General features: G+C 64.6%; 3 protein-coding genes across 3 annotated transcripts; 1 reads left to right on the forward strand and 2 right to left on the reverse strand.

The window, feature by feature from the left end:
- The first annotated feature begins 3,146 nt into the window (after positions 1–3,146).
- HAP1 (huntingtin associated protein 1) lies at positions 3,147–10,203 on the forward strand. The gene is given in 16 exon segments (XM_050327497.1): positions 3,147–3,321; positions 5,218–5,294; positions 5,415–5,531; positions 5,637–5,737; positions 5,833–5,941; positions 6,056–6,134; positions 6,237–6,367; positions 6,450–6,524; positions 6,611–6,748; positions 6,830–6,897; positions 6,987–7,154; positions 7,265–7,578; positions 7,670–7,888; positions 8,342–8,444; positions 9,215–9,290; positions 9,292–10,203. Coding segments are annotated over 16 exon segments (2,193 nt in total). The 5' UTR covers positions 3,147–3,224; the 3' UTR covers positions 9,613–10,203.
- A 219-nt stretch (positions 10,204–10,422) lies between these two features.
- On the reverse strand, positions 10,423–10,828 carry LOC126646245 (gastrin/cholecystokinin-like peptide). Its single transcript, XM_050327446.1, has 2 exons — positions 10,630–10,828; positions 10,423–10,541 (listed from the first exon to the last, which is right to left on the reverse strand). Exons 1-2 carry the CDS (start codon positions 10,826–10,828, stop codon positions 10,423–10,425), a joined length of 318 nt encoding a protein of 105 aa, XP_050183403.1.
- A 2,411-nt stretch (positions 10,829–13,239) lies between these two features.
- Positions 13,240–14,654, reverse strand: EIF1 (eukaryotic translation initiation factor 1). Its single transcript, XM_050327545.1, has 4 exons — positions 14,497–14,654; positions 13,968–14,131; positions 13,769–13,870; positions 13,240–13,460 (listed from the first exon to the last, which is right to left on the reverse strand). The coding sequence occupies exons 1-4, from the start codon at positions 14,525–14,527 to the stop codon at positions 13,416–13,418; spliced, it is 342 nt and encodes a 113-aa protein (XP_050183502.1). The 5' UTR covers positions 14,528–14,654; the 3' UTR covers positions 13,240–13,415.
- Between the last annotated feature and the right edge of the window lie 7,126 nt (positions 14,655–21,780).

Genomic DNA, 21,780 nt, shown 5'->3' on the forward strand with positions numbered 1-21,780 from the left:
GGGACATGGAGGTGCAGGGTATGCCCCTGGTCCCTAGAGCATCACCTGAACAGCTCCTTCTCCCCAGGCAGGGCCCGGAGAAGGGAATCTGCTGCCCACCAGCGCCGCTCCAGGGAGGCAGGGTGGAAGGTGCCCCTCCCCATGGCAGCCGGGCCCCCACGTAACGCCAGCCAAACTGGACACCGTGGTCCCACGAGAGAATGCCCCCGGCCAGAGCCCACCCTCCTGCTGCCTCCGTCCCAGCCCGGACTCAGGTGTCACCTCCTGTCCCCACACTGACCCGGCGTCCCACGGGTCAGACACAGGCACACACCGCGATGCTGCAACCATCACCGGTGGGTAGGGATGGGCAGGGGCAGTGGGTGGCCTGGGGGAACTGGGATGGCAGGGGGGGAAGAGCTGGGGCAACTCCAGGCTGATCCTGTATCCTGCCCCCATCCTGGGGCTGGGGCTGAGTCACTGTCCCAGCATCCTTCACCCCACACCATGCCCCTGTCCCCAGCACCGCTCGGCCGGGCAGAGCGTGGCCAGGAGATGGCAGTAGGACCCTGCCCACAGACAGTGGGGGGGCCAGGGGGGAGCAGGGCAGAGCTTGGAGGGGGGGGGGGTCCCCGTGTGCCACACTGCGGGGATCCCCCAGTCCCCACAAGAGTGGCTTTGGGGGGCAGACCCATCTGGTGGCACCAGCCCCAGACCCCGAGGGTCTGCTCCCCTGCCAAGGCCCCCATGCACCCCATTCCCCTCATGTGCCCACCACCCTGGGCTGACACCGTGCCCCTCTGTCCCCAGAGCTGTGCAGCGGGGATGTCCCCGAGGTGGAGATCATCAGCCTGCTGGGCGAGCAGCTGCCCCGCTACACGCTGCGGGCCGACACCGTCTTTGGCTACAACCACGGCGACTGGCTGCGAGCCCCCCCCGGCCCCCTGCAGCCAGCGGCCCCCCTCACCCCCCAGCAGATCGAGGAGACCCTGCAGTATTTCCGTGAGTGCCCGTGGGCTGGTGAGGGCGGCGGGGCTGGCAAGGGCAGCGGGGCACGGGCCGCAGCAGCTGCGCGGGGTCGGGATGGCGAGGGCAGCCCTGGAGCTAATCACTGCTAACGGGATTGACGGGCTGGATTTCCTTACCCAGAACATCTCCGGCTAATTCTGAGAGCAGCTTCTGCCTGAGCCGAGCCGGATGCTGGGAGAGAACCTCTGCCTTCTCCCGGGACCCCCTGCACGTCGCTGCTCCCCTGTGCTGTGCCGTGGCCTGCAGGGCTGGGACACTGGTGGGGTTGGCAGAGGGTGTGCCAGTGAATCCCAGTGCTGCTGTCCCCAAAAACAGGACAGCCTGACAGGTGTTGCGGGGGTGCAAAGTCCACAGAGCCATGCAATGTGGATGCCTGGGGGGAGACACCCACAGCCCCCATGGCTGGGCAGGGCCGATGCTCATGGTGCTGTGACGGGCCCCGTTCCTGGCGTGGGGTTGGGGTTCAGCAGGGGGTTCGGCACAGAAGGATTATCTCTGCTTTGTTTCTGCCTCTGGCCTGCGTGTGGCGGGGACAGGATTAGAGCGAGGGGCTGGGGGGGATGGATGTGGGGCAGCAGGGGACAGATGGGGCTGAGGCTCCCAACCCTCTGCCCACGCCAGGCTGGGCTGGGGGAGAGCCCTTTCCATGCCCTGCCTGTGCTTGCAGCCTTCCCCACCTGGCTACTCAGCTCTCTGTTCAGCAGGCAGTGGGGTGCAGCCCCTCAGCCATCAGCACCCCTGACCCTGCAGTGACAGGATGAGGGATTGAGCCCCAAGCCCTGTCCCTGTGCCACAGGGCAGGGAGCACCCCGCTCTGCAGGACCCTGGCACCCCCATCCATGGGGCCAGCCACTCTCAGTGCTGAAGCCCTGCAGGTCACAGTTCCCCCCGTGCCGCTGGCACGTGTGGGTGTGGAGGAGCCCATGGCGTCATCCCTCCACCCAAACCTTTAAGCTGCCCTCAGAAATAGCCCCCTGTAATCTGCTTGAGCAGACACGGGGAACCTGCCCGGAGGAGCAAATCCTGGGGCAGGGGATTAGGGAGAAGCAGCTCTTGCCTGTCCACGCAGAGACGTGTGCTTGAGTCCTTGGGGTCCCTTGGGGGGTGGGTGCCCAATTCTGGCTGTGTCCCTCACCTCACTGAGCTAAACACCAGGTGCCAGGAGGAAGGAGAGGCTGGGACTGAAGTCACCTGCTCTGGCCCTTGCTCTGGGAGTGGTTATGGCAGGACATGGTCGGTGTCAGGATTCCAGTGGGTGGGAGTCCAGCAGGCCAAGGAAGGCTCCAGCCATATCCATTCATCCACTATTTGGGTGCTAACGAGGAAGGGCATTGGGGCAGGTGATGGGGACAGGCAGAGCATGCCTTGGCATTACCAGCATCGTGCCCACGTGGCTTTGTGCTACGTGCCAGCCAGCTCCTCCATAATTCAGCACACCATGATTTATTCAGCTTTCCTGCTTCCGTTCTGCCTCTGCACCAGAGTGGTTGTGGGGAGCTGAGGGTGCCAGCCAGGGAGCACAGGGAGCCTGGAGAGGGCATGGAAGGGGGCAGGCTCGTGCCAGCCCATGCTCAGGGCCAAGGGGTGCTGAGTGGGATGGAAAAGCTGCTGGAAAAGCTTTCCCAGCTCAGGGACCTGGCGGGTCCCAGCACCGTACAGGGCATTGCGTGTGCAGGGTGTGTGGTGGCTGTGTGGGTGATGATGGGGGGACCAGGCCTGGGGTGGCAGAGCAGGGCTGGCTGGAAAAAGCAGACCCTGATCCTCACAGGGCCCTAAACCCCTCCCTGTCCTTCCCAGGCGGCAGAAGCCTTGGGGTCAGCCCTGTGGAGATGCTGCTTGGGGACCCCCCGTGTCCGTGAGCTGGGACCAGAGGTGGGACACAGAGCCCAACTGCACCAGCCCCCCGGGGCTGAGCAGGGCTGTCCCGGTGGGTGCCCCAGTGGGGAACCCGGTCCTGGGATGTGTGACAGAGACCGTGTGCCCGAGGTGGCTGGCAGGAGTGGGGGGAGTGGGCGCTCCCGAGCAGCCTCTGACACCCCCGTGGCCCCCGCCCGGCCCCGCCTCCGCCCGGTCCGGCCCCAGCCCCGGCCCCGCCGCCGGGGGACGCGCCGGGCAGGTGCGAGCGGACCGAGCGACCCTATAAATAGGGGAGGGAGAGGCTGCAGCGGCTCCGCTCGGCGCGGCGCGGCTGGGCACGGCTGGGTGGGCTCGGCACGATGGAGATCTGGAGCAGCCCCGCCGCCTACGACGAGTTAAACGGGAACGCGGAGCGCGGCGGCGACGCCGACCCCATCGCCCGGGAGCTGGAGGAAGGTGAGGGCGGCCCGGGCGGTCCCGCCCCGGCGATGGGGATGGGGATGCGGCTGCAGAGGGACCGGACTCCCCCGGGGCTGGTCCGCAGCGGCGGGGCCGGGATCTCCGCCGGGACCGGGGCTGCTTTGGAGCATCAGGGCCAGGGTCTCCCCCGGGACCGGGGCTAGTTCGGAGCCGTGAGCCCGGCTGGGGTTCCCCCCGGGCGGTGCCGTCCCTTCCCCGCCCGTGCGTTCCCGCAGCCCGGTCCTGCTCGCCGCGTTCCGGCCCGGGGCAGCCGCCGCCCGGTCCCTTGGGGACCCCCAGGTTCACCCCGATCCTAAGGAGACCTGTCCCCTCGCCGAGAGCGGTGGGGAGCGGGTGGAGGGACAGGGTCTGCGTGTGCCCGTGGGGATGGGGGTCCCTCCCCCCTCCCGCCGGATCGGGCCTGCAGATGGGTGTTTACGTGTTTGCCAGCGCTGCAGCCCCCGTCTCCCAGGGCCAGCCACTCGCTCCAACCGTAACGATGCTCATGCTCTAATTATTTCCAATTAATGGCTCAGGGGCCTGACGAGGTGCAGTTGGGGACCCCCGCGGGGAGCGGGCCCTGCTGGGGTGTGTAAAGGGGGTTGAGATTGGGGTGGGGTTGGCCCCTCTTCCTGTGGACGTGTTTGGGGTACGTGCCCACTGGGGCGTGGGGCAGCACCCAGGGCAGTGGGGACTGGACGGGACCGGGGTGGCGAGTGGGGGCATTGCCATGACAACACACTCACCATTACACAACCCCAGCTGGGGCAGCCTAATGGGATTTGTGTGGCTGAGCCTCCCCGTTAACCCACTTCGTCTGCAGGACTGGGGAGTGGCTGTGACTGGGGACGTGGGTGGAGGCCCTGAGTGCAGCCAGCGCTGCTCTGCCAGGGGAAACTGAGGCACGGACCCTTGGGGCAGCAGAGCATCAGGAGTGCCGTGTGGTGTGGGGTACAGGCAGGTCTCAGGGTGTAAGCAGGGTCTGGGGCGCAGGCTCCCGGTTCCCTCTCACCACACAGCTCCAGTGCTGCCATCTGGGCGTGTGCCCGGCACTGTCTGGCAGTGCCTGCGGGCACGGTTGGCAGGATCGGTACTGGGGAGACAGACATCTCCATCCTTGTGCCTCCTCTCCCTGCCAGAGAGCCAGACAGTGGCCAGGGGAGGCAGGGCCATAGCTGGGGCCCATTCCAGTGTGGTGGTGCTGGCGTTGGGGGCAGCTGCCTGTTCCCACAGCGTGCTGCCTGCAGCTGCCTCTGCCCCTGTTGCTGAGTGGATCGTTGTGTTGTGCAGCTGGAGGGGCAGCGGGTGGGTGCGGGGTGCAGCATCCCCTCCCCCAGAGAGAAACTAGGGCAGGGCTGGCTTCTCGGTGGAGGGGGCTGGGGACAGATTGGAGGGGACGCTGCCTGTGAGCCCGGCTCGGTGCAGTGCCACCCACAGCTATTTACACTGGAGCTCCAGCCTGCTTTCTGCTGGAAATGTCACCTTCAATCCCATCTCCACTGCTGGCCTTTCCCTGTCCCTCCTCCCCATCCGTGCATCCAGCAGTGGGGCTGGCACTGTGCCCGTGCTGGGGTGGTGGGGTCTTGGCACTTTCCTTGCCACCCCCGAGGTGCAGTCAGGGTTGAGGGTGAGGTGTGAGCCCCCCATTTCCCATGATGCTGGCACGGCTGTGGGGATCCCCGCCCACCTCTGCCCAGCACCGTGCCAGGTGCTGCCCAGCAGATAAAAGGTCCCTTTTGGTGACCAGCCTGGAGCAGCCTTGTGCTGCCTCCCTCCTGTTCCCTTCACAGTGCAGCTCTGGGGAGAGCAGTGACGTGGAGTGGGGGGGCAATGGAGGGACAGTGCTGAGCTCCCAAGCCAGTGTGGGGGTTCACCTTTTTGCCTCTCCCCCAGTCCTGTGTGCTGAGCGGGTGGTCAGGATCACCAAGACCTACCACGACATTGATGCAGTCACCAACCTGCTGGATGAGGTATGCTGGATTCCCCCACCTGTGTGAGGGCCGAGGGCTGTTGGGATCCTGAGGGCACAGGGGTGGGTGAGGACTGGGGAAGGGATGAGTCCTGGCTGAGGCAGATCATGCTCCTTGCAGAAGGAGCGGGACCTGGAGCTGGCGGCGCGCATCGGGCAGTCCCTGCTGAAGCAGAACAGGAGCCTGACCGAGCGCAATGAGCTGCTGGAGGAGCAGCTGGAGTTGGCCAAGGAGGAGGTAACAGCTCCTGGGCACAGATCCAGGCCTTGACCTCCTGTGTGCCCCGCCACGGGGGTGGCTGTGGTCCCCTCAGCCGTGCCCTGACGCCCTTTGTCTCTCCAGATTGCGCAGCTGCGTCATGAGGTCTCCATGCGGGATGACCTTCTCCACTTCTACACCACCACGACAGAGGAGAGCGAGCCCACCACCACCACCTCCACACCGTGAGTGGGAGTCCCTCACTGCTGCTCCTGTGGGTTGGGCAGGAGCTATCACCACCAGCAGTGTGGGTGCTCAGTGCCATCCCTGCTGTCCCCAGGCTGCGCCGGCAGGAGTCCTCGCTGTCCCTGCAGCAGTACTTCCAGTACGACACCTTGCAGCAGAAGCTGAAGTGCCTGGAGGAGGAGAACCAGAAGCTCCGCATGGAGGTGAGCAGAGCCAGGTGGTGGATGCCCCTCGGCGCCCAGGGGGACCTGAGCTTCCCCCCAGTGAGGTGAGAGGTCCTGCCCATCACGCTCAGCCCCTCCAACCCTCTCCTCCAGGCCACCAGCATCGCCACCAAGACCTGTCAATACGAGGACCAGGAGCAGCAGCTGATGATCGACTGCGTGGAGCAGTTCTGTACGTGGGGCTGGGGGGTCTGCAGGCAGCTCCCAGTGCCACTGCATGGGCTGGGGCTGGGGGGCCGTGCCCCAGTGGTGACAGACCCTGGCCCTCCTGCAGCCGAAGCGAGCCAGCAGGTCGTTCACCTGTCGGAGGAGCTGGCGCACCGGGCGGAGGACGCGGCGCGGCAGCAGGAGGAGATCACCCAGCTCCTGGCGCAGGTGGCGGACCTGCAGCAGAAGTGCCGCACGGTGAGGGTCCCCTGCCCGTGCCGGGGGGTTGGGGGAAGGGGGTGCGGGCACAGCGCCCTGACGTGCCTGCTCCTGCCCGCAGTACGGCTCCGAGGTGGAGGAGCTCCAGCAGCACCTGACCGCGGCGAAGGAGGTGCAGCAGCAGCTCCGGATGGAGGTGAGGGCCGTGGGTGCCCCGGCTGGTGGGGGGATCCTGCCAGCTGCCACCAGAGCCATGCCCGAGCTGTGCCCCTGTCCCCGCAGCTGCGGGACCTGCAGGAGAAGTACGCGGAGTGTGGTGGGATGCTGCAGGAAGCGCAGGAGGAGGTGAAGAGCCTGCGGAGCCGCAGCCTGCCCAACAGCACCGTGAGCCACTACAGCGCGGCCAGTCTGCTGCCCGTGGTGAGTGTGCGGGATGGGGGACGGTGGGGGTGGGTGTTGCCGCTCTCCCCTCTACTGACACTGTATCCTCCCTGTATCCAGGACTCGCTGGCGGCTGAGATCAAGGGCATGATGAGGAAGAGGACTGACAGCTCCTCCTCGGACTACAGGTGAGCGCTGGCACCAGTGGCTCGTGGTGTGCCATGGGACGGGGGTCTCAGGGGGGCCTGGCTCACCCCCACCCGCTTCCTGCCCGCAGGAGTTACCTGCGTGTCTTCGAGACGGTGAAGGCAGTGAACCAGGCAGCCAAAGCCAAGTCTTGCTTGGAGTCTCCCCAGCACGTGCCAGGCTCCAAGCAGTTGTCAGCCACCCACTCTGGAGGGGCCAGCACCCCCCACATCAGCTGCTCCGGCTCGGAGGGTGCCCGGTGAGTGCCGGAGGGGTTAACTGGGGCAGGGAGGGCAGGATCCAGCACAGCCCCTGGGGTGTGGTGTGGGACCACGGCCCTGGGCACCCCAACACTGTGCCTGCCAGCAGGACCGAGGGGTCTGGCGGGGCTCCCCGGGCAGCCCCAGGCCGGCAGGACCTGGAGGCGGCGGTGCAGCGGCTGTCAGCGCGCCAGCAGAGCCACTCCTCCGAGGAGTGCTCCTTCTTTGAGGCCGAGCGGGAGCGCAAGCTCTGGCGCCTGAGGGACGGGGTGAACTCCAGCGGCGGCCTCACCCCCAACGAGAGCATCGTCTCCACTGGAACCAGCCAGTCCAGGGGCTCGGAGCTCACTGCCAGCTCCACCTTTTCCCTCGGCTCCCTCACCTACCTGCCCGACAAGCTGCAGATCGTGAAGCCACTGGAAGGTGAGGGGCAGAGGGGGTGGCAGAGGTGGAGGTGCCGTGACGGTCCAAGGACACCAGCTGAGCCCCCTCCCTGCCTGTGTCCCATCCCCAGGCTCTGTGACGCTCCACCACTGGCAGCAGCTGGCACAGCCCAACCTGGGCGGGATCCTGGTGCCCCGTCCGGGGGTGCTCACCAAAGACTTTAGGCAGCTGGACATCGACCTGGAGGAGGTGTACAGCCTCAATGACCTGGAGGAGGATGACGTGGACGCCGGCTCCTTCCAGTTGCTCCCTACCTCAACACCCGCCAAAGCCAAGGAGCGCCCCAGGGGTGAGCGCAGGGCGAGGGGATGGAGGGGACGCGGTCCCTGGGACGGCCCTCTCCTCCTGCACAGGCTTCCCCTCGCTCCCCCCTGCGCTCTCCCCTCTTGCAGCAGCCTGTCCCTGCCACCCCTTTGTCCCTGTGGGGACACTCTGCCTGCAGCTGCACCAGGGCCTTTCTCCAGCAGCTGCCTCAGCGGGGTGAGCCCTCTCTGTCACCCCGGTGTGCCCCTGCTGGCCCCCAGCTGTGAGGAGGGGGCAGGTCTGGGACAGACGGCATCTCCTGGTCCCGCCTGTGCTCGCAGCCCCCTCTGAGCAGGCACCAGACCCCAGTGCTGCTGGAGCTGTGCCATGCATGGCGCTCCCGGCCCAGCTTCGGCTGTCCCGCCTGCCCCCCAGCTCTCTGCCTCTTGTCCTGCCCCGCCACCCTCCCCGTTGACCCCTTGTCTCCTGTCCCTTCCAGTGTTCCTCTCTGTTAGCAACCTACCCCAGACCCCGTCTACCTTCACCATCACCACCTGCCACATCCTCCACCCCACCACTGCGATCACCACGGTGACACCCAGGTAAGGCGCGTGGCCCCTCCCACCGCCTGCGCTGCCTGCACCCCCCACCCCGCTGTGCCCCCTGCCTCTCACCCCGTGGCTCTCACCCCCTGCCTGGCTCCCTGCAGCTCGAGGAAGCCACGGGCTGGGGGCCACCCACAGCCCCTGATGCTCTGAGAGATGCCGGCACTTGAAGCATCCCCAAATCTGGCTGCTGTGCCTGGAGATGTGCACCCCCAGGAGGGGCTGGGACCAGCTTTTCTCCCCCCACCACTCCCTCCTGTGCTGCAACACCCTGAGGGGATGGAGAGCCTCCCTGGGGAGCAGCACCCCCAGCACAGAGCAGCTGTGTGCTCTAGGGAATGGACACAGCTGGGCAGCAGCCAGGACATTTCCCCAGCTGGATACTGGGCTGACCCTTCATTAATGAGCACCAGTGATTAGCCCTAATGAGCCCCCTCAGGCTCCTTGGGGTTCGGCGTGAGCTGGAGTTCACTGTTAGACAAAACCCTGCACGTCTGGAAATTGCCTGTGGAGCAGGGACTGTGTCCCAGTCCTTCCTGGCTGCTGAGGAGCTGGGGGGGCATGGCCACAGCGCCCCTGTACCCAGCCCTGAGCTTTGGGGTACTGGGCAGTTTGCAGCACGGGGGTGTCCCATAGCCCAAGGCTCATTAGGTGAAGGAGGAAAGGGGGTTCTGCTCTGCCTGAGGCTCCTCCTGCCCCCTGCAGCAGCATCCTCTGGGCCAGGGTCCCCCACTGACCCCTCACTTCTGCTCTCTCTTCCCCTCCAGTCTGTTTCATGCCGTTGTGCCTTCTTGTGGGCCCTCTGAGGGGCTGAGCCTCAGCAGCCCCTCGCCAGAACAGTCTTCCCCCCACGCTGGTGCTTGGCCCTGGACCCCCGAGCACCCCCATGGGACTCTTCAGGCTTTTGCTGGGGCGAGATTCCCACTCGGCACCAGGGACTGGATTGTGGTGGGCCCCCTCACTCTGCTCCCAGGACTCCCAGCATGCTGAGCCCCGGCCCTCCCCTGTGCCCCGGGGGCAGGATGGACCCCTGCCCAGGAGCAGCATCTTCAGCTGGAACCTGGTGGAGAAGCTGCGGCGCCTGGGCCTGGACAAGGTGGTGGCCAGAGGGGAGATGTCCCATGCCCAGGGAGGGCACAGGGGCGCCCGGGGCACCCTGACGTGACACTGCTGCAGAGCCTCTCCAGGCTCGTGGTGAGACACATCCTCTTCCTTGCCCATCCACGGGGCAGTGGAGACAGGACAAGCTTCAGCCTCCTCTCCAGGTGCTGCCCAGGACCGGTGGCACTCCCGGCACTTGTGGAGTGCAAGGACAGAACCCAGCGCTGCTCCCCATGTGTGGGGGGATGCAGGAGGTGCCGACTGACCCCGTCCCTGCTGGGGGTAATGGACCCTTCACAGGAGCCAGTTTCTGGCAATAAAAACTGTTCCTGCTTCTGCTGAGCCTGTTCGAGGAGCGAGGGGCAGCTCAGCCCTTCGGGGCTCTCCAGACGCTGCAGCAAAGGACGATGCTCAGGTGGGTCCTGGGGGAAGCTGCTTGTGCCAGGGGGAGACCCCTGCCAAGCCAGGCTGGGCCCCTGGCCAGCACCTGGACTGGCTTTTAAAGGGAATGGTGGTTTAACTCTTTCTCACTCACTGAGTAGCAATAGTAGCAGCACCCGCAGCTCGGGGTGTTAATTGGGGTGCCGCTGTTGCTCCCACTGGCCACATCCCTCCCCCCGGGCTGTGCCCTGTCCCCTGGCAAATAAATGTGAAGTCACAGAGCAGTCTGTGTGTGCTGTGTCTGCTGCCATGGGTGGTTGGGTCTCTGCCCCTGCGCTTCCCTGCGGGGCTGGGCATGAATGCCCCCTGCCCACCCTCCCAAGCTCTCCCCAGCACAGCCCTGGGTGCAGCAGCCATAGTGCCAGAGTTTTATTGCAGGAAGGGACACGCACCGAGCGCGAGGGTGCCCTGGGAGGGCAGCCCAGCCCCGAGGTTACACGGCATCGGCCGCGTCCTCGGCGCTGCGGCGCCCGAAGTCCATCCAGTCGGGGTAGTAGTGCTCGTGCAGGGCCTCCATGTCCTCGTGCACGAAGCCCTTGTGGTTGTTCAGCTCTGCCAGGGCAAGGGTGGCAGTCAGAGCTGGCACAGCGGGGCTGGGCTGTGCCCCCTGGGAGGGCTGCCCACCCCGAGCTCCCGGTACCTGTGAGGACGTGGGGCAGGAACTGGGACAGGAGGTGCTGCTGCTCCTGGGACAGGTGCTCGGGCCAGCCTCGCCGCACCAGGCTTGGGGGCTGCTGGTGGGGGTCCCCCATGGCGCCCGGTGCCTCGGCCGCGGGCCGGCACAGGCAGGAGGTCACGGCGATGGTGAGGACGAGGCCGAAGCTCAGCGTCACCTTCATGGCTGGGGAGAGACCGAGCAGGGAGGGGAGCGGAGGGGCTGTGGCCCCCCAACGGGATGTGCTCAACCCTGCAGGGAGGGGTGATCTGGGCGCTCCTCCAGGGGTATGGCCAGTTCACAGTCCCCTCTGTTCCTCCCTGTGGGTCCCCAAGGCCCCTCCATCCCTCCCATCTGCTCCTCGAGTCTTCTCCATCCCTGACTCCCAGCTGGTCCCCAAGCTGCCAAGTGGCAGAGCCCTGTGGGACTCACCTGCAGGCTCCGGGGCTTGGTGGGTGTCCTGGCAGGGTGTCTGGGTGGGTGCCTCTATCCAGGGTCTCTGTGGCTCAGCCCTGCTTTTAAAGGCGCTGCTGCGGCTGCCCCACCCTGGGGCGGCTCCACACCCACCCACCCCCCACGGGGGGGGCCCCCACGGGCTCCTGTGTGTGCTCACAGACACACAGACTGACACACTGGGTGCTTACACACACACACAGATATATATACACACATTTTTATATATATATATAAGGTACATTAATATGTAGACAGATCTATGTTTATACATATTTGTTTGTGTGTATATATATGTATACACGTGTACATACATGTGTCTGCGTGTGTTTGTGTCTGTGTGTGAGGCCCTTCACACAGCCCCCATTCTGCAGCCCTGGGTTTCTCCCTGCACCCCAAAAAGCTGTGGGGTGTCATAGGAAGAGTGGGCACCGCTCGCTGCCAGAGCCCCCCGAAAATCCCCATCTGCTCCTCGTTCGATATCGACGGTTCCTCCTGCCCATATTGACCACCCTTCCCAGTGTATTTTAGAGACCATTTGTCTCCCTCCTTCAATAAACCTCCGAGTGACATCGTGGGCTGGGCCATGTCCCTGTCCCGTGTCCCCAGCGATCCCTGTCGGAGCTCCTCAAACACCCCGAAACAAATGGCCTTTGGATGGCGGGGAGGCAGCGGCACCCGCCGCCCTCGTGGCCATCGATCGCTCGCTCCACCGAGCACTTCTCACGAGGAACAAACAAATTGTTTTCCAATTCCTGGCTTTTAATGGCTCAATCTGGACCAAATGAGCCGTCAGGGTGACGGGGATGGCGGCCACTCCCTTCGGGGTCACGGGCTCGGCAGCACCTTGACGCAGGTTTGTGGGCAGACCCGCTGCATCCAAGCGCAGAGCCAGCAGGGAGAAATCCAGGCTGGACGTAATTCGACATCCCTTGCACAGGCAGGGGCTCAGGAATTTTTGGAGCAGCATCAGAGCAGAGATTGGGCTGTGTCAGGCTGTGAGCTGGAACACACTCCCGGTGCGAGCAGCGGCCTTGGAGCTGCCGGGACCTGCTCTTGTTGTGCAGGGCTGGACATGAGGTACAGGCAGGGCTGGAGGTCACCCTGAGGTACAGGCAGGGCTGGAGGTCGCCTCCCTCCTCGGTGCACTCAGTGTGTTGCACAGTTTGCAGCAATTTGGTTTCCAAGAGCAAAGTCTCCCGCGGAAGTGGCAGCGGCGCGAACGAACCCTGCGCTCCTGTGGGACGTGGGGGTCGCTGTGGCAGTGGGTGAATGGCTGTGACCTGCTGTGGGAGCTGCCAGGAGCAGGTGCCCAGGGTGGCAGAGCCATCCCCTCCTCCCCACAGCAGTTTTTGGGAAGCACAAGTGCCGGTCCTGCCCACAGGACTTACGAGAACACAAATAGGTTTGAGGGCTGCTGTGCCTGGGCAGGGAATGACTCAGCACCCACCCCTTCCTAGGCTTTTCCCTCAGCTTGGGCAGGAACAGCAGGGACAGCACCAATGGAGCTCAGGTTCCCCTTCCCACAGCGGGTCAGAGTGGGGAGGCACCCCCAGACTCCCCAGTTACACCAACCAGGCCCTGTTGGGAGAGGGGAAGGTGCTCAGGCTCCAGGGAGTGATGGAAGCCACCACGCACAGGCTTTTGAAAACCAGCTTTATTTAAATAAAGACTTTAAATACATTACATAAAACATTAAAAACGAAACCAAAGCCGTTGTTACTGCACAGGGCCGGAGGCAGCAGCGCTATGGACACAAAGCTCTGCAGCTCCAGCCACAAGGCTGCTCCTCGTGTTAGTCCAGAACTCATCCCTTGTCACAAGTTTAACCCACCTCGGGGCTCGCGGGGACCCGAGCTGCATCCACGTCACTCTTCTGCCACTCTTGTTCCAAGCCAAGCTTCCCCAAATCCCTGTGCCAGGGGGAGCCAGCACTGCCCAGCAGAGCAGTGCCATGTCCCCGTGCCCCAGCCGAGCTCGGGGCCCGGGCTGGGCAGGACACGATTCCCATGGTCCGGGCTGGAAGTGCAGCTGGACTGAGGAGCCATCCGGGCAGGCCGAGTCCCTGGGCTGAGCTGGGAACAGCTGGGTACCTTTGGCTCCAGGCTGGAGCTCTGGGAAATGAGGGACAGGCAGACAGGATAGCATGGGCTCGTGTCAGTTTATTACATCACCAGTTACACCAGTCCAGACTCAACAGTGGACCCAAGATCGTTACATTACACAAACCGGCTGCTTTTAAACTTATGACAAGGGACAGGTGGGAATTTCATGGTAAGGAAATCTTCTTGCATAAAGCTCCAGAGGCCCACAGGCACTTAAAACCCGTGGACTTTCAGCTGGTCGTCTTTAGCCAGTCCAATCTGCAAGACAGAAAACCCATTTACGGTCCAGAGCGAGGCCTCTGTGCTCCCCCACGTCCCCCGTGCCCAGAACTGCCCCATTCTCAGTGAGGGAAGGGGAAACCCTGTTGTGGGGAGTTTGCCTCGAGCAAAGATTTAAAGCAGAAGAGGAAGAATCATCGCAGAGAGGGCTGGGCTGGAATAGAGTGTGAGGTTCCAACCCCCCTACCCGGGGCAGGGACAGAGCTCCCTCCCCCTCCCACCCTGCTGCGTGTTTATTATTTAATCTCGTGTTTAATTTCACGAGCAGCACTCCGGGGGTGTCCTACCTCCACGAGGAACTGGCAGATGTTCTTGCGCTGGTCACCCTGCAACTGAATCACTTCTCCATACTCGGGGTGCTCAATTACAGTTCCATTGCAGGCAAATTTCTGCAGCAAGGAGACAGAAAAGCCTCCTTAGCACCTCATAAACCTCCCCCAGCCACGCCTGGCCGCCCTCCCAGCCCCTCCACACCCACCCACCCACCTTCTTGAAGGCCTTCACCAGTTTCTTTTTATCGTAGTCATCCGCGATGCCCTGGACTGTGGTGAGGGTCTTCCTGCCGTTGCGCTGCTGGATCCTTATATGGATGTAGTCCTCAGTGCCGGCCGGGAGCAGGTCATCACCCTTACTTGCATCCGCAAAGGGGTCTGCGGGGCCAGACCCCAAACACGCCGTCAGGACCCGCCCCGCCGCGCCCCATTGGTCGCCGCGCACGTCCGTCACAGAAGGAGCGCGCCCCATTGGCCGCCGCGCACGTCCATCACCCGCCGGACACGCCCCGCCCCCGCCCCACAGCGCTTGTCAATCACGAGTGGACCCCGCCCACGCTCCGCACCCCATTGGCCGCCGCGCCTGCCCATCATGCTGAGGCCCCGCCCTTGCCCTCTCCCCTTCCCTCCCTCCCCCCCCGCGGCTGACGCAACCGGGCCCGGAATAGCAACTGCGCCACGGGGCGGGGTCGGGGCGGGGCCCGCGCGCTCCCCCGGCCCCGCCGCACAAAAGGGGGCCTCACCGAAGGGCTGGAGGTTCTGGATAGCGGACATACGATACGCTTCCCTTCCCTCGGCGGAGGCGGCGGCGGCGGCGGCGGCGGTGGGGGCGGCTGTGGCGGCGGGAGCGGCTCTGGGCGGAGGATGCTCTCGCGGCGGCGGCTCGAGGCGCTGTCAGGGGGGCGGGACCGCCGCCGCCCGCTTTTATACGGCCGCCGCGTGACGCCAGCGCGCACGGCGGGCGAGGGCGGCGATTGGCCGGCGCGCGGGGGACGTCAGCGCGCACGGGGGCGCGCGAGGGGGGGCCGGCGGCGCGCGGGGCGGCGCGTGCGCAGTGCGTGGGGGGGACCAGGCCCCGACCGGGACCCCCAGGATCCCCCAACCCCTCCGGACCCCCGCCCCAAACCCCAAACCCCCTTGGGAACCCCCAAAATACCCCTGGGAGCACCCAACTCCCCACCCGGGATCACTAACCCCCACATGAACCTCAAAATCCCACCCCCAGGAGCCCCCAAAATCCCCAGAACCCCCAGAAACCTCCCAATTCCCCGTGTTAGCCCCACCACCAAGACCCTCTCAGGACTATCCAGAATCCCCCCCCCGTTGGAACCCAAAAACCCCTCCAAACCCCCTTCGTGCATCCTAAATCTCCTTGGGACCCTTGAACCCCCCCCCAAAATCTCCTTGGGACCCCCCCCCAGCCTGGACCTGTTTCCTGCGGGTCCTGCACCGGCCTCAGGGTTCCTGTGGCTTCTCAGGGTGTTTGCTCGGCCGCCCTCACGGCCCTGGGTGCACAATGTGACCCCCCAGCCCGGGATGACAGCGCTGTGCCATGCCCAGTGTGACCCCCCCCACACAGTTTTGGGGTTGTCACCGGCTGTATCCCACGTGCAGGCAGCCCAGGATGCCGCTCCCAGGGAGATTCTCCAAGGACACGTGGTCCTGGAGCGGGACTTGGGCCTCTGCTGCCAAGGGGGAAACGCTGAAGGTGTCCCCGAAACCTGCCAGGAGAGGAAGGGGTTTCTCTTTAAATGTGTGAAAACGGCCCCCCTGGCACTCGAGTCCCAATTTGGCGGCCCGGAGCCTGGCTCTTGGTGTTGGGATTGAGCTGTGCAATGTGGGCATTCCATGGGCAAACCCCCAGCCTGGCGGGTGCATCCCCAGCGCCTCAGCCCAGCGTGGGGGGCTGCTGGCACAGGGGACACCACATCCCGCTCGGAGCAGGCGCTAAAAATACCTCCAGACTCCAGATACTGAAGGACAGTAAATCCCCTGCACAGTTACTCTCCTCCGGGAGCGGGTTCAGAGCCGCACACGGAGCGGGAATGTCACCCCTGGGGACCGTGGGCCTGTGGGGCTGAGTCTGGAGCTCCTCAGCTGTGTGGGTGTCCCTGCTCCCCTCAGAGCCATCCCTGGAGCACGGCGTGGGCTCGGCAGGTCGCTGGCAGCCCTGGCTCGCTCGGGCGTTGCGTCATTCTCGGGGGTTTTTATTTAAGATGAAGGCAAACAGTGTTGGGTCGCCGCGTTCCAGGGTCTCTCTGGTGCCTCTGGAGCATTTGTCGCTCCTCTGTGCGACAGACCAGCTGCAGACCTGGCTGAAATGGTCACCAAAATGTGAATTTGCTCCACGGCCACCTTGAACAAGCAGATGGTTCTCCTCTCCCCTCTGTTTCTGATCAGATTCTCCTCCTCTCCCAGAGAAGGAGCCATCTCTCGCAGCCGCACGGTGGAGCAGCCAGACAGGGGAGGCAATTACAGGTTTGCACTGCATCTTTCTGCTGGAGGCAAAAGGGCTGCTTTTCACATTCCACACCAAGCACTGGCAGAGCCATTGGCACCTCCAGTCTCTGGTGTCGGCTCTGGGCACGCAGGACAGGATGTCCAGGATACCCCAGTGTAACTTCAGGTCCACAGAGTCCATGTGACACATCCCTGTTGTGTCCTGGCTGCTGGGCCCCCAGAGCCTTTGGCCCAGCACCAAAAGAGGGGAGTGTGTGTGTGTGGGGACACCGGCTCTGGTGAGGGCTGAGCACTGTCAGGGAAGTGCTGCATCTGACTTTGTCCTTCAGAGCAGGACTCAGAGCCAGCACCTGCAGTCACGAGTGGCTTTGGCTGGGCCCCCGGGGCCCAGCACACCCTTGTGCACCCTCCTCACCTCTGGGTGCCAGTCCCGCCCTGTCCTGCCCGACGAGGCGCCGCTCCCGGCTCCCCACGAGGTGGCAATGCCGCTCTCCTGCAGGAGCATCTCCGGAGGCAGCACCGAGCTGTGCGGGGGCTCCGCGCACCGCAAACCCCCGTGCGGGGGCCGTGGCAGTGCCAGGAGACCTGCCAGGGGTCGGCTCAGAGGCAGCAGGAGGAGCAGGGGGGCCCAGAGCCACCCGAGTCCTGTGACACTGCCACTGCTCACTCCGAAGGCACCACAGTGGTGCTGGGGACCGGGGTTACTGCAGGTCTCTCCCTGCTGCGTCCTGCAAGGCCATTTCACCCTGTGCTCTAAGGTGGGGGGTCTTGGTGCCCCCAGGACGCCCGGGAAGTGCAGCAGAAAGGAAGGAATCACCCTGGCTTTTGGCTTTGCTGCTTCTCCCGCAGCTCAGCAATGCCCTGTGGGCTGGGACATTCCTAGAAACCAGCTTTTCTCCTCCCAACATCCTTCGTGCAGCCTCTGTGTGACTGCTCAGACGGGATTCAGGATGAGCTGGATGTCTGATGTACAGTATTTGATCCCATTAATCAGCACAGGCAGCACTGACAGGCGTCAGCCCTGGTGATTAACCTGCTCCTGGAAAGAGCTGCGGCGTGGCCGGGTGAGCCCGGCAGTCACGGGGCCAGCGGCAGCTCAGGGAATCCCTGCTCGAGTCCCACATTCCCTTTCCTCGCACAGCTATTCCTGGCATTCACCTCCCAAAGCCTGCAGACCCCGGGCTGTTGTGTGAACTGGCTGTGGGATGCTCACTGTGGTCCCAGCTGTCGGATGCTCTGGGATGGAGGCACTGGACACGACGTGACAGACATCCAGAGGGTCCCACACGCTTCCCCCTCACAGCCCCTCTGCGCTGTGTGCGCACCAAGGGCCGGCACATCCCCATTCCCGTCCACCCAGTGACCCCCGGGGCAGCGCTGCGGCTCCGGGTGTGTCACCATCACTCGTTTAAGGGTGTTTATTCACCCTCCCTCGCACTGCTCGGCTCCCGCTTCCCCCGGCGGGGCCCCTTCCCTCCGTCCCTGCACTGCTGTGACTCCGCCGCTCTCCGCGAGGTGCCAGGAGAGCTCCAGGCACGGGCTGAGCCCGGCCGTGCTGCCGGGGCAGGTGAGCGGGCACGGCCCCGGCTCAGCCCTCCTGTGCACAAGCGATGGAACGAGGCAGCTCTGTCCCTCCCGGCCTGGGGACAGAGGTGCTGGGGGGGTTCTTCCAGGGAGGGTTCTCCAGGATCCTGGGGATCCCATGGTTTTCCTGCAGAGGAGAGGTGCTGTGGCCCCCACTGCAGCCCCCTGGCCAGTTCCCACGTGGTTCCCATGAGCTCTGTCCTGCACCCAATGGGGATTCCCCTGGCTGAGGTCGATGCCCTGTGTGGATGCCACTCCATGCTCACATCGCAGGGAAGACATCAAATAATTGTCCACCTTGTCGGGGTTGTCCCTTGGCTGGGGACTCGGCATCAGCCTGGAGCAAACCTGACACGGGAACAGGGATCACTGGGAAGGGTGGGAGCAGCTCAGGGCACTGGCTCTGCTCTCCATCAGACACCCACAGAGCCGCTGGGAGCCGGAATCACTGGCCCCTGCCTAGCGATGGGGAGCAGGGCTGGAGGGTTTCCCGCAGTGGAGGGGCCCAGCCCAGGCATGGAGGAACGCTCGAGCAGCTGGGACAGGCACAGCCATGGCAGGATTTTCATTCCATCTCTCCTGACGGAGCCGGGAGCTGTCGGCGCCAGGCGCAGCCAGCGCAGGGCTGACTCAGAGCCTCGGCATCGGGCAGGAGGACGGGTCTTTCACACACGCCAGTGAACCTGCTGCTCCTGCCAGACACATCCTGCTCTGCCGTCAGACCTGGGCCGTGGGACACAGAGCTGCTCCAGCGCCATGGAAAGGGGCAAAGGTGCCAGGTTCAGCTCTTGCTGGCTCCTTCACTGGGCTGACCAGCAGGAGCAGCCAGAGGCACAGGGTCCAGCTGGGGATGTAACTCATCCCCCACTGCTGCCCTGCACAGCTCCGGCCCTGCTCCAGCCATTCTCAATGTCCCATCCCTGGAAGTGTCCAAGGCCAGCTTGGATGGGGCTTGGAGCAATCTGGTCTAGTGGAAGGTGTCCCTGCCCGTGGCAGAGGGTTGGAAATGGCTGATCTTTAAGGTGCCTTCCAACCCAAACCCTTCTGGGATTCCATGACTCCATGATCTGTCCTGCCCTACAGTGCCCTGCTTTCATCTCCCCCTTCCACTCTGCCTGAGCCAGGCAGTGCCACCCCATTCTGGAGGGAGCTCCCTGCTCCACACCAGGGAGAGAACTTGGGCCAGGGAGAGACCCTGGGATGAACGTTCACTGGAATCTTGCTGAGCTGGGCTCCTGGCATGTGCCAGCTCACAGCCAGCACCAGCACTGGTGATGTCTGTGGACACAGGACGGGCCCCTCTGGGCCCTCTCCAGCCATGCTGGGTGCCCAGGTATGGGGATACCTGGAATGCACTGGGAAGTGCAGTGAGACCCTCCTCCAGGTGCCTCACACCCACCCTGTGCTGCCACTGGCACCGCTGGGATCTCAGCAGAGTCGTGGCACAGCAAGGGCAGAGGGGATGAGCCTTGCTGAGCAACTCTCTGTGTCTCGGGGCTCCAAGGCCCGTGAGAGGAGCAGCCCCTGCCCTCCCTGGAGCATCGGTGCCCACTTTGCACTGCCATGTGCCCCTCAGTCCAGGCTGGGCTTACCCCGCTGCCAAACAGCTCAGGCATCCAGCCCTGCCCTGGTGTGACAGGGAGTGAACACTGGGCTGAATCCACCTCTTGCTGAGACGGGGGAAAGGACAGGAGATTTCTGGGGTAACATCAGCAGAAATGGCGAGCACGGGGCAGAGCTGTCCCCGCTCTGCTGACTCGAGCAGAGGGAAGGGGCAGGTGAGGCCGAACACCTCAGTCAGCACCTGCCTGGCTCCGGTTCGTATTTCACTGACGAGGCAAAAGCCGCGCGGGGTGTGAGCCCGGTCCCCACGCAGCTCCAGCCGCAGCCCGGCCCCTCCCCTGCCCCACAGCCCGGCACACTCATCGCTGCCCACGCCAACTCCCCGAGGGCCAAACACTGGCCGTGGGCCAGCGCTCCTTCCCCGCACGCTGGCGGTGCCAAGCCCAGCCGCCCGTCCCGGCACGACGCTGGCACTGCAGGGATTTGCCTCTTACAAAACACTTGGCCGTGGCACCCGCCCTGCCAGGCTGGGAGCTGGAGCGGGGATCCGGGAGCTGGGATGTCCCAGTGCCCCCGCTCCCAGAGAGGCATGGAGACAGGCTGGCCCGGGGAAGGGCACGGGTTGCAGGGGCAGAGGGACACCTGTGGGGACAGCAGCCCCTGCGGTGCCCAAGGTCCTTCGCAGCCACAGCTCATATTTGGTGCCATGTTTTGCAGCTGCCCAGCCCCCCTGTGCCTGCTCTCACTCCCAGGACTCCCCTGGCACCTCAAGGGTGCAGGACCAGTGTGTTCAGCTTATCCTAGAGCTGCCTGGACCCCTTACCCTTATTCACCCCACCGCAGTGTGTGTGCCGGCCTGGCAGGGCGACAAAGAAACCTCAGCAGGCACTGATTTGGGGGTCCAGCCCAGAAAAAACAGCTCAGCCACAGCCCCTTCTTTTAGTTATGAGATGTCAGGGACCCCCGAGCACAGGCACTGCCATAATGACCCTGCTCAGCCACCGTGTGCTTGGCCTTCCTGGCAGCCACCATGCTTGCTCCCTGGCATGGGGCTGCCTGGGAAAACCAGGCCAAGATGGAGCCGTTGCCTTTCAGAATGTGGCTACACTGCAGCTTCTGTGCTCATACCACAGGCTCAGCCCTGCACTTGCCAAAGGCAGAGCCACGGCAGCTGGTCTGGCTCGAGGCAGGAAGGGCTGGTGGATTGATTGGGATTGGGGACACAGGGAAGCCCCAGGGTTGGGGTGCCAGGCCCCGAGGCCGCAGTCCCCCAGCCCCACAGCAGGTTCTCACCCATGCTGGGACTGGGTTTGGCTGAAACCCCGTGGGGCTGAGGTTGGAGGTGGAGACACTGACCGGCTGCAGGGTCCCCAGTCGCCCCCCTGCTCCAGGGCAGGCTCCAGCTGAATTTCTCTTCTCTCCTTTGCTCCTGAAGAAGAGCAGGAATAGATTCCCCACCACAGCCTTTCCTGCCAGGGGGTCTTTCTGAGCCTGTCGGCCTTGCTGGGAGTAAACACACCACAGGGGGACAGGGGCTGTCCAGCAGCCCCCAGGGCAGGAGACCCCCGGGGCTGGGGTTGCCGGGCCGAGCTGCAGGTGTGTCACCGGCGTTGTTTCGGCTGACAGGGCCGCGTCCCTGCCCCGGCTTGTCCCCACGCCCAGCGCCGGGCTGTGATTAGCGAGGCGGGCCCTGCCCGCGTTCCCATCCCCGCGTCAGCGCCGCCGCCCTCGCGGGCGCTGCCAGCCGGGCGTGCCGCAGCCAGGTGTGCCGCAGCCAGGTGTGCCACAGCCAGGTGTGCCACAGCCAGGTGTGCCGCCCCGCCGCCACAGCGCCGAATAAGGAAACCGCCCGCTCCCTTCTGCTTGCAAAACACCTTGGCCTTGGTGCTGTGCTGACGCCGCCTGTTCCCACCAGCTCCTGGGAGCTGCTGGAGGCCCAAATGGCCCCCTGATCCCCCCAGCTGGGCTGCAGCGCAGGGAACGGTGGGCTCAGCGCCGGCTCACCAGCACAGGGTGGGAAACAAGGCAGCAGCTGGGGGAGGAGGCAGATGGCCTTGGCAAAGCTGGTTCAGGAACCAGCTGCCTGCATGTCTCTGTGTTCATGGGCGACAGGGAAAGGTGCAGGAACAGGAGGGACTCGGGTCCTTCCCCACTGGCTCAGTGGCCAGGAGGGATGGGAAGTGTCTGAGGGGCTCGGCAGGTCCAGCCCTGTCTGTAGTTTGGGAAAGCTTCCATCTGGCTGTGGGTGTCAGGAATGCCCTGAGCAGACATGGCCCCTCATGCAGCGAGTCCCATGTGTCCCCCCGAGTCACCAGGAAGCCACCCCCAGCCAAAGCCAAGTGAAGGACCTGACAAGGCTCCAGTTGAAGGGCCTGACTGGTTGCCCATGAAGCTCCAATCTTTGGACCAAACCCCCCAGT

Source organism: Myiozetetes cayanensis, unplaced genomic scaffold, assembly GCF_022539395.1.
Source record: "Myiozetetes cayanensis isolate MyiCay16 unplaced genomic scaffold, myiCay2020 scf34, whole genome shotgun sequence".
Taxonomy (NCBI): domain Eukaryota; kingdom Metazoa; phylum Chordata; class Aves; order Passeriformes; family Tyrannidae; genus Myiozetetes; species Myiozetetes cayanensis.

Bases quoted from the DNA above. Each gene is read 5' to 3' on its own strand.
- LOC126646245 (XM_050327446.1), bottom strand. From the start codon at position 10,828: ATGAAGGTGACGCTGAGCTTCGGCCTCGTCCTCACCATCGCCGTGACC. The intron at 10,542-10,629 runs GTACCGGGAGCT...TTGCCCTGGCAG, and splicing joins CCTGCCCCACGTCCTCACAG to AGCTGAACAACCACAAGGGC.
- EIF1 (XM_050327545.1), bottom strand. From the start codon at position 14,527: ATGTCCGCTATCCAGAACCTCCAGCCCTTCG. The intron at 14,132-14,496 runs GTGAGGCCCCCT...CTGGCCCCGCAG, and splicing joins CCAGAACCTCCAGCCCTTCG to ACCCCTTTGCGGATGCAAGT. The intron at 13,871-13,967 runs GTGGGTGGGTGG...TCCTTGCTGCAG, and splicing joins TGGTGAAGGCCTTCAAGAAG to AAATTTGCCTGCAATGGAAC.